The following is a 14839-nucleotide window of genomic DNA, read 5'->3' as shown; positions in this document are numbered from 1 at the left end:
TTGGCAGAAAGGAGAAAAATGTTTAAAAATTTTTTAAAAATCAAATTTTAAAAAATTTTTAAAAATTTAAAAAAAAATCAAATGTCTTTGTAATACATATTATAGGTCATATTTCTATACTTTCCTGGGTCTGGGTTTTAACAAATTAGTTAAATTGTGATCATATTTTGAAAAAAAGAAACATGAAATTTTAGAAGTCCTAGAATAGGGCACCTGGGTGCCTCAGTCAATTAAGCGCCTGCCTTCAGCTCAGGTCAAGATCACAGGGTTCTGGGATCCAGCCCCAGATCAGGCTCCCTGATCAGCAGGGAGTCTGCTTCTCCCTCTCTCTCTGCCCCTCCGTCCTGCTTGTGCTTGTGCTCTCTAGCTCTCTGTCTCTCTTGCACACACACATTCTCTCTCTCAAATAAATAAATAACATCTTAAAAAATAAATAAAGGTCCTAGAATAAAAACTACTTTCACTCTAGATTCTTTGTGCTCTTTGTTTGGTAGTCACCGCCCTAAACTGTTTCAAGACGCTAGCAGTGAGTATCTCCCTTTGAGATTCAAATATTTGGACAGCCACTGACTTTGGGAAATGAAAGTTCATAAGGCATTATTGTATTGAAACAAAGATAAGGAACATATCTTGCTTTAACCACATTAGGGACCTGAATCCTTTACTGTGACTTCTCTGTCGTTACTGCATATAGAGCTTTCCTCTTCAGTTCTACAGAGCTTGAGATATATAAATTCATTTGCATACTTTTTCCCTATTAATTTCAAGTTTGGATAGTTAACCAAGGAGATAAAGTTTACCCCGATTTCTCAAACAAGGATGAAATGCCATTTGCACATGTTCTGTCTTACAGTTGTCAAACAGGCAAGAGATCATGACCAACTCAGTATCTTTGTCTTCAGCATTTTTGTCTTTTCTCATGTAGTCACTGCCTTTTTTCTTTTTAATTTTTTAAAAGTAATCTCTATTCCCAACATGGGGCTTGAACTCATGACCCTGAGATCAAGAGCTGCATGCTCTACCAACTGAGTCAGCCAGGGGTCTCTAATTATGCCTTTGCTCAGCCCAGAAACCTTTCTGTTCTTACAGATTATAAACTGGGACTCACCGACAGCAGGTCCACAGTGTTAAATTTAAATTTTTAAAAAAGTCATCATTAGGATGAATGGGCTGTCAGCGTGTACCTCCCTTTACAGTGAGCTGTAACTGCTACATTAATCAACAGAATGAGTCTGAAGTCCACCTCCATGCCTGTGCCCAACACGCAGAAGATAGGATGATTTAGGATGACACAACTTAAAACTGGGTCAACAAATTAAAGCATTGATATTCCATTGTAGAATGTTTCCCAAACATTTTAAGAGTCTCTAGGCCTTTAGGATAAATATCTGGAAAAGATATGACTGCACACCAATCTACTGTGTTTTATTGAATTTAAGATACCATATTGTTTTTTAAAAAGATACCATTATTTTATAGACCATTAAAAAAATAAAAACAATGCTGATTATTATTGTAAGTAACACACTATCAATGGCAAGATGAATTTCAATCTCCAAGATGTTAAAATGTAAAAAGGTACGCCTTAGAACTGATGAAATCTGGTAATTTCCAGCACTGTGCCAGGATCAATCTACTGATGTTTCTGCTTTAAAGGGGTTAATAACTGAAATCTATGGATACATAGGAATCTCTACCCTCCGAAATGCTTTATCCCCTTTTCCTAACATATGAATATGTTTCCAAATATGAATAGCTAAGTATTCTTCTCTTTGTACTTAAAATAATTCTCATTTCATACTCCTACTTACTCAGGTGGGCAGGGCTCAGTGTTGCAGGCTCTTTGATTTTCAGGTGGCTTACTGTCTGGGTCACAGTAATTGTTCTGGACAATAGAGTTGTCATCCAATCTTTTACAGACCACCTCCTGTCTTTGGACACCTTGAGAAAAAGAGGACATCATTAATTGAAGAGTAGTTTACTTTCCAATAAATCAGGTATGCATAGCTTTCTTCTGGGGAATCAACCTCACTGGATCGCTGCTGTCTTATCTGTTCCAGAAACACTTGACTGCTTCTCTAAAAAGGAGAGAAGTCCTGGTCATTATACTTCAATTTTAGGCAAAATTATTGTTCTCATATTTAGAAACATAACTGTTTTCAAGCTCAGAAAAGAAACTATTGGTAATTTTAATCAATTAGTATCCCCATTTGTGTATTCTTCTTCGTGCTTACCTTAAAAAAACAAAAACAAAAAACAAAAAACAAAACTTTATTTTCCCAAAATGTCATCAGATAAAATGTATGAATATACATTTCAATGCAAAACAATGATTGTTATCTATTTAAAAATAAGACAATAGGGACAATTTTACTTTTTGATATTTTGTAGGACAAATCCCATCAATTTAGTCTTTGTCAGGAACACATTACATTCACACATTTCATTCTTTTTCTTCCACTTACAGATTTATTTTTCTAAAAGCCCACAAAGTCTAGAATTTAAAGATTGCAGTAGGCCTCTTTTAGACTGCATTAGTCTGTTTTAACAGAGTTGGCCCTCTGTTGATTATACCACTGTCAAACAGCTATATATATATTCCTTGAAATAATAACTCAGAAGATTATTATCTCAGTCTTAAAAATTAGTCTATGTGAACTGTTTGCCACAGCTAAAAATATTCTCATTATAAAATTTGTAAAATTCTGTATGTTTGTAAAAGAATTGTAAAATTCTATATGTTTATTATTTATTAGCAAAGATATCCACCACAACTTATTCACATTTCACAAAACACAAAGACACACACAAACACACTGTTATTTGTAAACATCCCTGAGTCAGTAGACCTTAAGCAAGCTCATTTATACTTTAGTGTCAAGGAATCTAAAGAAGCAAAGTAGGTATACCGAGATATCAGAGAAAAAGTAAAACTAAAAACAATGATATATGTTTCAGATCATATAGAGGTAACAGGTTACTCCTGGAATTGGAAATAAAAGCATAAACTACCTCCCTAACCCCCCACTCATCTCTATAACCAGGTAAGTGAAATTACCCAGAAAGAGTTATAAAAACAGCATTAGCGGTATCCAGGAAACCACAGCTTCACACCTAGCTAGCCCCACATAAACCCACAGTTTTGCTTTTTTTTTTTTTTTTTAATCTGCTTTTAATAATACACTAAAGACTTTAATCTCAAATTAGGGAAATCAATATACAATAGGATCATTCAGTGAAGGAAATATCACCTTAAAAGACATATATCAATGCTTCCCCCAACGTCCTTTTAAGAGTCTTGAATATTCTGCAGGTGGGGTGCCTCAGACATCAGGCTATGCATACTTTTAACTAAGCAAGATAGGGAAATCTATGACTCTGATTAGGAAAATTGTTAAGTCCTGGAGCCTCCGTGGTGGTGGAGAGTAGTAGAAGAAGGTATATTTTACTATTTGCAGTGACCCAAGACTTTTACTAATCTCTTTGAATAAATTTTTAGGTTTTCCTAAATTTAGGGGCCTAAAACATAGCCAACAACTTACTGGCAAAATAACTTAGAATATGTGTTGTATTCATTCTGTCCTAACCCCTAGAATAGGCCAAATCTCAGTTTATGTGACAACAGTTTGGAATTTTTAAACTATTAAACTTTTCATTTTTGAGGGAAGAATGATTCACATCAGGCATCACTGTGATCCATTCACACATGTTCCACAATATTCATCAGATAATATCTCCCCATTGTGTCTTTCCAGTGGGCAGATAACTAAGTCCATGTGACCCACCTAGACAAAAATCTCTACATTAGTCATAGGATTCAACTACCAACTGCCACAGTGACTCAGGATATTCATCCACCTAGTCCAACATGTTGTTCCTACTAGGGAGAGTAGGGGATTATTTTTGTACGTTTGCATGATCATTTTTTTAAAGCCATTCAAATATGATTATACTTGGAGAGGGGGACTCAAACCACCCACTTACACAGAGGACTTATACAAGTTTATCCATCTTTGATAATTATATTTAATAATAAAAAATCTGATTACGTTTGCAATAAGAAAGTTGTCATTCAATTCAATACTTGGTTGTTTTTCAGGAAAGAATAAACATTTTCAACGCTACAAAATGGAACTGATGTTGCTTTGCATCAGTGTCAGGAACATCAGTTCAGTTTCTACAGGTTAAGATAAAATTCTACTTCTTTTAAATTAGCCCTAGAAATGTCATTTGTTTATAACACATTAGTTTTTAAAAGTAGCCTTTAATGTAAAAGCAAGGCCTCTGCAATTTGAATCACAGGTGAAACATTAGTTATTAGAGGTGAGATTTATATCTGATCCTAAGATAAATTCCAACCACATATGTATCTTGAAAAACTTAACTACATAATATTTATTGTTGAAAATTTGGAAAGTAAATAAAATCACATGGAACAAAATAAAAAATTTCTATAATTTCATATCCTTGTTCTGGATCTTTATTTTTAAGGGTATTTTGCTTTTTAGTGGGATCCAATAATTAGTTTAAAATTACATAGTACATAAACTGAACATGCCACTGAAATGTGGTTGACAAGTCATTCATTCATTCATTCATTCACTCATTCAACAGAGAATAGTCACTATAAGTAACTGTGATTAAGAGATACTAAGTGCTAAGAATTACAAATTGACTTGATTTTGGTCATGCCTTCCAGACTTCTTAAAAACTAGGAATCTGGGCATTTTCTGGGTTCACTTCAGTTTCATAAAATTTCAGAACACTAATTTTTATGAAGTAAAAATTAAAGTCCTTGAATAAAATGCTGAAATTGCTCTATATTTCATGAAGATGCATTTTTCCTTGCATTCATCTTGTATTAATTTTCTTCTAAAATGTTCTATTAGACATTGTGGTATTTCACACTCAAGAACTGACTATACCAGGAATCTATTCCAAATCTTCTGACAATGCTGATCTATCTTCCTCTAGCAGCATAAAAATCCCCTTCCAACTTTTACCCCCACACTTGGCAGATTCACAGTTTTTTGTTTTTGTTTTTTTCTTTTTAAATCAGTAGCAACAGGATAACTCTAAACCAATGCACCTAATTTAGGATGGATTTTGAAACACATACTCTGGGACTAAGGAAAATGAAGCTTTTAGCTTTAGAAGGTAGAATATACAGATCAAGTAGAAATAATCTCAACTAAGTCAAAAAGAAAAATGATTGAGTTTAAAATCTTTTATATGATTAAGCCTCATATATAGCTTCTTTAAAGTAATCTGTAAAACAAAATAAATATTGTAAAGTAATCTATAAAACATTGCTAAGAACTTGATTCAAAGCTTGAGAATGATTACATCCAGTTACAAAAAATCACTATGTCTTCAAATCTAAAGACTTACGGTTTATAACCAAAAACAGAAAATGTGCACACGGCCAGTCAGAGATGCCTAATCAAAAACAAAATTCTAGTAATCTAGTGTCCATGTCCCCCGGAGATATGGAGATGTTCTATGGAATTTAATTGGTCAAATTTAAAACTGTACTAATTGCATTTTATTCTTAAACATCTAAAGTTACCAGCATGCAAATTCTATACCTGTTTTTTTAGTTAACATAAACTCTCTTCCATGGTTAAAAAAATTAATGGTTTCATATCACGAAATTTAAGTACCAAAATGTCATTACTAATACATATTTACTTAAAACTCTCTAAAATGGGTGGATATGTTTAGAGATTTCTAATTTGCTTATCAAAGAATCAAATATGATGGTTCTTAACATATAAACATAACCATTAATTTTAGTCTCTAAGTTTAAATTTATCAGATCTTATATTTAATATTTAACTTTCAGCCAATAGTTAAAAGTTACAGATGACCAGGGTGCTGGGTTGAGTGACCGGCTCTTGGTTTCAGCTGAGGTCATGATCTCAGTCTCATGAGATCGATCCCTGCAACATGTTCCATGCTCAGCTCAGAGTCGGCTTCCCCTCTCCCTCTTGCTCTGCCCCTCCCCCTGCTCATGCTCTCAAATGAATAAATAAATAAATCTTAAAAAAAAAAAAGTCATAGATGATCTATTTTCCTACCAAAGGTTCTCTTGTCCAGTGAGAGGAAGGAGTACCCAACTTGTGTCACTGCTCTAGCTGTCTATCAGGAAATGGCTTTTAGTATTTTGAAAGAACATATATCCCAGGAAAGTCATTCAGAAGCCCAGGGAACTGCAAGTCTGCCTAGATGGAATCCTTCAACCACTATGCTTACTCTCGGAGATGGTGATGGTTCAGCTGAAGACCACAGGGTCTTCTGCTCAGCAGCCACATTCCTAGGACCAATCCTGAGCGAAGACTCCAGAGACCATAGTGCCTCTCAATTTCTTCTCCTCCTTTTCAACCCCCTCTCTATTCCTCTTATAGGCTGTCCAATGTTCTTATATCTCACTTCTTTCTTTTTTCATAAAATTAAATAATTTTATAATTATTATAAACTCATTTGTAACAATATTTGCCAATATATTGTCTTTCACAGAACAGTTGATCATTTTAAAAGTAGAGAGGAGGGAACTTGATGCTCATAAATTACCACCTAAAGTGCACTTGAAATCTGTTAAACCAAGAGGTATATGGGGCAGCAGGAGAAAGACCTTCTAGGTCTTCTCATATCTACTCTCAAGACTCTGGATTCCAGTCTTAGACCATTCAATTGGTAAGTAAGCAGTCTATAACTACATGTGAGTGAATCCATAATGAGAAGAGAGGTATAAAGAGAGGTATAAATGCATCCTTGGGATTGATAGGCTAACCAACATCTAGGTAACTTAACCTAGCAGCATAGCACATCATATCTACCCAAGAAACAGTTTCCTGAAGAGGAAGAGGGGAAAAAAGGTCAAAATGTTTGAGCTTATACTACAAATGTCGTTGGTGGCTAAGACAACAATTTGCTTAACCACTGCATCTAAAGTAGCTAGCAACCAAGACAACATTCTATATAACCAAAATATGTAGAGCATATAGCTAGCAATGTTAATTTAAATCTTCACTGTAGATAGCATCTAAAGAACAAGAAATGCCATGGAGAGGGGGAATATTCTCATTGCTCTGCCTCTCACTGATGGAATCTGGCTATTGTGCTGTGTGATTATTGGCCAGACACACACATTTGCAGGGCAGAGTAAACTCCATCTGCCTTGGATCTAACAGCTGGCACCCAGTGTACCTATCAGCTCCAGGCATATACTTTCTTCTTCTGAATCGCTTCCTGCTAGTTTTTATCTTTGAAAGGCTTCATTTCACTGTATTTCCCAGTGTCTTCCCTTCTGTCCTAAGCAAAACTAGATGTTCCAAGGAAACACAGAATTATACACACACACACACACACACACACACACACACACACACACACACAATGCTTCTTTAAAATATTGTATTTTTCTGCAGCGACTGTGTTTAACGATGGTAAGGTAGGGTGGGGCATATACATACTGCATTTATTTGAAATCATATTAACCCAAGAGGGAATCTTTTTTTTTCTTTTTTTAAGATATCATTTATTTATGTGAAAGTGAGAGAGAGAGAGAGAGAGGCGGGGGAAGGCCAAGGGAGAGGGAGAAAGAGAATATCAAGTCTCACGCAGGGTTCCATCTCATGACTGGGAGATCAGGACCCAAGCCAAAACCAAGAATCAGACACCTAATTAACTGAGCCACACACGCGCCCCTCCCTGGAAGGATTTTCTATCACTCATTAGATATTAACAGGAATGTCTTCCATGGAAAGTGTCTCACTTAATTTAATTCACCTAATTCCTACTATGTCTAAGGCATGGTTTTTCATTATCGTAAGGGGTAAAATCAGTGAGATAGTTTTGACTTCAGTAAGATTACATTAAAATGGGGGGAGTAAGACAAGTACCAATATAATTATATTATGGAAAGTACCTCATCTAATAAAATAATGCATTTTCAGGTCTAATCATTTTGGTTTTATGGTCTTCCTATTTTGTTATACTGTTGTCTGATTTCTCTTTCCCTGATCTTCAGTGATCTTAAGCACTCTTTTCATAGCCAAAGATCTATCTTATCCCTTTTCACTTTATCTTGTTATTATACCTTTTTGTGAGTTCTGGGCAGTTTAGAGAAATGATCTAAGGTAAGTTTTCACTTTCTTGGGTAAAACAAGGCAATCAAATTAAATCATTTTTAATGTTTCTTCCAGATTCAAAATTTTATGAAAATTATCTCCTCTTTTCTTTCCCACAATTCAATTGTTCAGTTTCTTTCCCTTTTATGTCCACTTTGCCCCCATTTTCTACAGAATAATAAGTCTGAAAAACACACATTTGTTAAATTCCTTTAGTTTTGTAGTCTTGTTTCAGTGGTTGGGTTCTTACCAATAGACATACATATGATAGGGGGTAGACATGTCAAGAGGCAGAATACAGCTAGAAATAGGAATTTGTGAGAGGCAAGTTTCCAGTAAAGAACTGACTCATATTATACTAAAAAGAAACTTCCATGATCGATAGGAGCTTGTTTTTGATATTTTACTAAAAATTTTAGAGAAATGATGTTGAGAGTAGAAGAAGACCTTGAACTTCTACACATTGTGCTGAGTTTATTACCAATAGAAAAGGTTTCCTTTTATTTTTTTAAAGACTGTATTTTCAAGTAAACTCTACACCCAATGTGTGGCTCAAACTTACACGGCCCCAAGATCAAGAGTCACATGCTCTACCAGCTGAGCCAGCCAGGTGCCCAGAAGCTTTTCCTTCTTCCTTCCTCCCTCCCTCCTTCCCTTCCTTCCTTCCCTTCCCCTTCCTTCATTTTCTTTTTATTTATTTTTTCTTTCTCACTTTCTAAGATTTTATTTATTTATTTGAGAGAGAGAGCAGTGTGTGTAGGGAGAGGGGCAAAGAGAGGGGGAAGCAGACTCCCCCCCGAATGAGGAGCCCAACATGGGGCTTGATCCCAGGACCCTGAGATCATGACCTGAACTGAAGACAGAGGCTAAACTGACTAGGCCACCTAGGCATCCCCAAGGCTTTTCTTCTAACTATAGATAGCACCAGCTACTTTCTTAGAACCAAAGAGCAAATATTTCAGATTTGAGTTACAAAAAATCTGTATAGCTTACTAATTTACTCAAATAAAAAAACATGGGAATAGTAATATCAGAAGTTCCTATAAAATTGGGATGATGTTTACATTTAAAAAGGTTTAAAAAAAATAAAAATAAAATAAAAAGGTTTAATTTTTTTCCAAAAGGATTTTATGTATTTTGAAAGATGCATACTGTTATGACTATTAAAAATGCTATTTAGGACAAAATGTTTGTGAAGTGAAACATGACCTGTGACACACGAATCATTAATGCAATAGGAATGCACTTAAATTTTGCTTTCAGCCTTACCCAAGTTTTTCAGTGAGTGAACGTGTATGCAGGCCATGATCATGTTAGGGAAGAATAAAATCTCTAAAGCAATAGAAATGAGATGAAACAGGAAGGAAAATAGCACCAGGAGAAATGTTGGGGTCAGCAGAGACTTCTTGCCTTCAGCTATATATCCTAACATCAGAGAAAATGCAAGCCAAAATATGCAGGAGTAAACAGTAAAAAAAATCAGGTTATCACACCAAACTTTCATATGTAAGACTTTTTAAAAGAAGTTAGAAGGCTTAAATAATATTGAAAATGCACAGGAGAATTCCAAAAACAATTTTAAGTGTATTATATAAGGGAAACCACATGCTTAAGTAAAAAGATAAATAGAAATAATTATTATAGACAAATAAATGAGCAAACATTTCCTCCAGAAGTCTGAACCAACCAAGAGCATGAGTTTGCCTAGAGCAGTTGCTCTTTTCCAGGCCATTTATGAAAACTGAGCCAGTGCCATTGAGGGCTACAGAGACAAGGCTATCCAGAGCTGAGATGTTCACAGGTGCCCTGCTATGATGCCTGGCACAGCTAAACCCATATATTACAGGGCACTCTTACTTCCCAACATTGAAAATGACCTAAAAGAAGGGGATACAGGAAGTGTATAGGGGAAAGCCATGCGCAGAGCAATGATAGAGCTTGTCAATCCTACAACTATTTTACATTTCAAAGACCAAAGAGAAAATCTGGGAACAACAAACACAGATGAATATAAATCTTTATTTTTCTAAACTCAAGTCACTTTTTATGAGGGGCTTGTATTATTAAAAATATCACAGTGATCTATTTTATGTCTAAGTTGGTGTATACAGGAATCAAATGTAAAATGACGCTCATAGTTTCAAACAATAGTACATTGTGTAACTTCAAACAGAAAGGATCTTTTGCAGGGACTTTTCCTTAAAAACTAACTATATAACTATATTTCTTCAAAGGGAAATAAATGGCAATGAGTAAAGTGCTCCTAATTATTCAAACCAAAATTTCCATCTGTTATTTTTTACTTAAATCTGAAAGTAACTTATGGATGGTAAGTCCTAAATCAAAGAGAAGTAAACTTAGTTATAAGATTTGACCTTTTTATGTCTTTCATACTTGATTTCAATCAAGTCTACTTTGAATCTTGAAAAACAGTTGGATTTTGTTTTCTTCTCTCTGCCCCATTTTGGGGCTCCTCCACTCTGAATTTGTATCAAAATTACAGTGTATACTTTATAAGCTGTAATACATATTACATATTATTATTGTATCTATAAAAGACTCTGAAAACACTCATTGTTTGAAGCACATTCTGTTAGTTCACTAATAATGTGAATTGACCATTATTAGTGATTTAAAAAATGTTAGGTAGCTTGGGGTGCCAAGCTGGCTCAGTTGGTAGTGCCTATGACTCTGAATCCCAGAGTAGTGAGTTTGAGCCCCAAGTTGGGTATAGAGTTTACTTAAAAACAATTTTTTAAAAAGATTTATTGACTTATTTATTTGACGGAGAGATCACAAGTAGGCAGAGAGGCAGGCAGAGAGAGAGAGGGAAGCAGGCTCCCTGTTGAGCAGAGAGCCTGATGTGGGGCTCGATCCCAGGACCCTGAGATCATGACCTGAGCCAAAGACAGAGGCTTAACCCACTGAGCGACCCAGGCGCCTTGAAAGTAAAATCTTTTAAAAAGATGTTAGGTATTTTTGAATTAGTGAAGAAATTAAAAGGACATCTGTGAAAATGTAAGGCATTTACCTGTTTTATCTGGTACTATGAGAGATGTTTTCTTTCAGTCAGGTATTAGTATAAGCCTAAAGATTGTATTATTATTTTTTCTAATAATTACCTTTAAAAGACAATTTTAAAATTGTTTTGTTATAATGGAATTACTATACTTTTTTTTTCCCCTAAAGATTTGATTTATTTGAAAGAGAGAGAGAGAGAATGAGCAGGGGGAGAGGGAGAAGCAGGCTCACTACTAAGCAGGGAGTCTGATGTGGAACTCAATCCCTGGACCCTGGGATCATGACCCGAGCCAAAGACGCTTAACCAACTGAGCCACCCAGGCACCCCAAACTGCTGTTCTTTTAAGTGCACATTATTCTTGTGTTGTGTCATTTTCAAAAATGAAATATATAACATATATTCCATAGAAACAAAGTAGAAATATCCAACTTTTTTAACAGGCCAAAACAATCTGCATGACAGATTTATTAAAATAACTTGAAAATTATGTCATTAATAAACAGAATAGTGTAGGGGCGCCTGAGTGCCTCAATCAGTCACACATCTACCTTAGGCTCAGGTCATGATCCCAGGGTCCTGGGATTGAGCCCCACATTGGGCTCTCTACTCAGCAGGGAACCTGCTCCCCCCACCCCCTTTCCTCCCTGCTCCTGCTCTCTCTCTCAAATAAATAAAATCTAAAATAAAATAAATGGAATAGTGTAGATTATTACATAAACTTGTTAGGTAGTTAATTACAATGAAAAATTCACTATCAGTTCTCTTTTACATATTTAGGGTATTTTTTCTTCTTTCTTTCTTTCTTTCTCCCTCTCCCACCCCCTCTTCCTCTCCTTCTCCTTCTTCTTCTTCTTCTTTGCTTTAATCACCCACCAATCTTAAACTGAACTAACAGAGATGGGGGAAGGAAACATACTCAGGACACAGAAGAAGGAAAACTTAATGCAAATATGAAGGAAAGGTTTACACAGTATTCAAGACCTCTAGTTCCTTAATTGGAAGAACAGAAGAGGCTCTGATTTTAAATTCTGAACATCACCAGGACCCTGATTAAGGAGTTCATATGCATTTTTTTCCTTTTATGAAATGAATTTCAACATCTATTGGAAGAAAGGGAGATGACTAATTTTTATCTACTTTAATGATACTCATTTTACCTTAAATCTAGAGTTCTTAAAATTTCCTGGTTCATGACACCCTTAATGTCTCAGTAATTTTTTCACAGCCCTCCTAGGCAGAAAAAAAAAATATCTAAGAGTTTTGCTTATTAAGTAGTTAGGTCCAAACAACTTAGTAATAATTGTTGTGGTAAATGACCAATGTCACTCTGTTTCCATCGAAAACGTAGAATATTCTGCTGTATCTTTTGTGAATTTGCTGCAGTATTCTGGGGCACCGTGGTACAGTTTGAAAAATATGGGCCTATATTAGGAAAATGCAAAATAGTAGTCGGAAACCATATAAAGCATCCTAAAAATACTAAAGAATAGAAACCAGCTCCAATATGTATAAGAATCAAGATTAATCAGGTGAAATTGCAAAAAGAGTGAATTAAAAAAAAAATTCTGTCCTAGCTAGACAGAAGAAACACACAGAATATCTTTTAAGTTTGTATGTTATTCACACACACATATACACACACACAAACACAAACAAACACACAGCCTAAGACGACATCCAGGGAAGAAAAAGAAAAAGAAATAAAATAAGAATCTAAATAAGCATGAAACATACAAGAAAAATTAATAAGGCTATGTAAATGTAAAATAAAAACTAATGATAAAATTTTAAGTGGTCAAAAACAATTGATCGGAAACATTCCTGAATAACCCCATAGTACATATATTTGAAAAAAATCTGCACTCTGATCTTCAAATAAAATCAAAATTGTCTCTAAAAATAAAACTGTCTTCTCCCTTCTCCTCCTCAATATAACTATAGTTTTAACTTATCTTTTTTCTCTCTGAGCAGCCAGGCAATGTTCAACAAAGAGATGCCAAGATTTGTCAGCAGAAACCTAACAAAATTGAGTTCTTTTCCATGCAATTTTTGTACTTCTATGCAAAGATAAAGAAAGAAAACCTTAGAAGAAAAATTTAGAGAAAATAATTAGCCGGTGTCAAAAGAGGCAATTGCAGGCCAAAGACTATATTTAGAGCATAAATTAAAAAAAAATACATGTAAAATATTTATGTATTTCTGACTTTTCTTTGCATCACAAATAAAGCATTCTTAAGACTTTCTTTTTAACAGAACAGGTACAAACTTGAACGCAACAGTGCAGTGACTCTCAGTTAATTAGCTTTGGAAAGCTTTGCTTTAAAGCCTATGGGTTGCATCATATAAGAGGAGGGGTGAGGGAGGAAAGAGAACGGTTTAAATGGTTGGAAATGAGAGCACAGCCAGCCGATAGGGAAAGAAATTATCATGAATACTGCTGCATTTTGCAAAAACTCATTTCCTAATGAAACAAAATTTCCTAAAACAATAGATGACTTCCTCTAGAATCATGTCACAAAGAGAAAAAAGTTATCAGTTTTCCCAAACGGTGAGTTAAAACAGGAGCCATTTGCCTCTGACTTGAGTGTTTAAATTAAATTTGGTTGAGTTTATAACCACTTATTCATTGTAACTCCCTTAAGTACCACAGAAATTTGAAATTAGAGGGAGAACTTTGGACTTAGCACAGTTTCAAAAGCATTGATTAGATGCTTATAAGTGATCCATCAGGTAAAGAGAGCATGTAAATAAACTGAAAAAGAGCTTTCTAAAGGCATGTCCAAGGCTGATGGCCACACTAAACAAAATGATAAAATTAATTGGCATCCTACTACATTTTTCATTCCCTACGCTGATGTCCTCCTATTCTACTTTTCCACCCCAAATACTTATAAATAAATCTCATTAATATTTGCATTATTTAACTAGTAGCTAATTAGTAACAGAAATGTGAATTAATACTACCAATGGCATTTGTATCTGAATGTAAATTATCTGAATACTAAAAAACTTTCCATCAGCCTCAAAGGCAGGACTTCCCAACCTTGGCTGCATGATAGAATCACCTAAGGAGTTTTTATAAAAATCTGATGCCCAGGCCGCACTCCTGACAAATTAAATCAGAACTTCTGGGGTGCGGGCCCAATCATCAGAATTTTTTCAGAGTTCTCCAGGTGATTCCAATGTACGACCAAAATTAAGAACCACTGGCTTTAGGCAAAGTATTTGAAAAAATAAAATTTCAAACTAATGAAGGAGATTTTTTTTTAGTAGGGATTTATCATGTTACTCTATGGAGGTTGCCAGCTGGTGGAAATGCTCTGTTCAAGGTAAAGAACCATATTTACTAAGAGAGACTGCTACATTTAAAAAATCACTAAACACTTAATTTCTAAGTCTTGATTTTAGGAAGGTACCTCACTTGGGTTTTGTGTACAAAATAGGGATAATAATAGTAAAGCCTAGGCTCATGGTGCTGTTGATGATGATCAAATGTAACAGGGTACCAGAAAATGTTCTATAGACTATAACATTTTATTTATTATTACGTAGCTGAGCAGTAGAACCATTTATTATTAAAAAGACTAGCTGTAATGTAGATTATAACTGTAATATGGATTATTACCTAAATGATTTGCCACTTTGTTTTAATAGGCATTTACTTTATGAAATCTAAGTGTCTAGC

At 34.9% G+C, this 14839-nt stretch overlaps 1 protein-coding gene across 1 annotated transcript in view; it reads right to left on the bottom strand.

The window, feature by feature from the left end:
* Positions 1 to 14839, bottom strand: part of ADAMTS6 (ADAM metallopeptidase with thrombospondin type 1 motif 6) — a 292490-nt gene that overhangs the window by 37526 nt on the left and 240125 nt on the right. Inside the window, exon 20 of the mRNA XM_080804246.1 lies at positions 1812 to 1941. Within this exon, the coding sequence (XP_080660372.1) occupies positions 1812 to 1941 (130 nt within the window). The remainder of the gene's footprint in view (positions 1 to 1811; positions 1942 to 14839) is intronic.

This window comes from Martes martes (genome assembly GCF_963455335.1).
Source record: "Martes martes genome assembly, chromosome: 5".
Classification (NCBI taxonomy): Eukaryota; Metazoa; Chordata; class Mammalia; order Carnivora; family Mustelidae; genus Martes; species Martes martes.
This window is presented reverse-complemented; position numbering and strand designations above follow the sequence as displayed.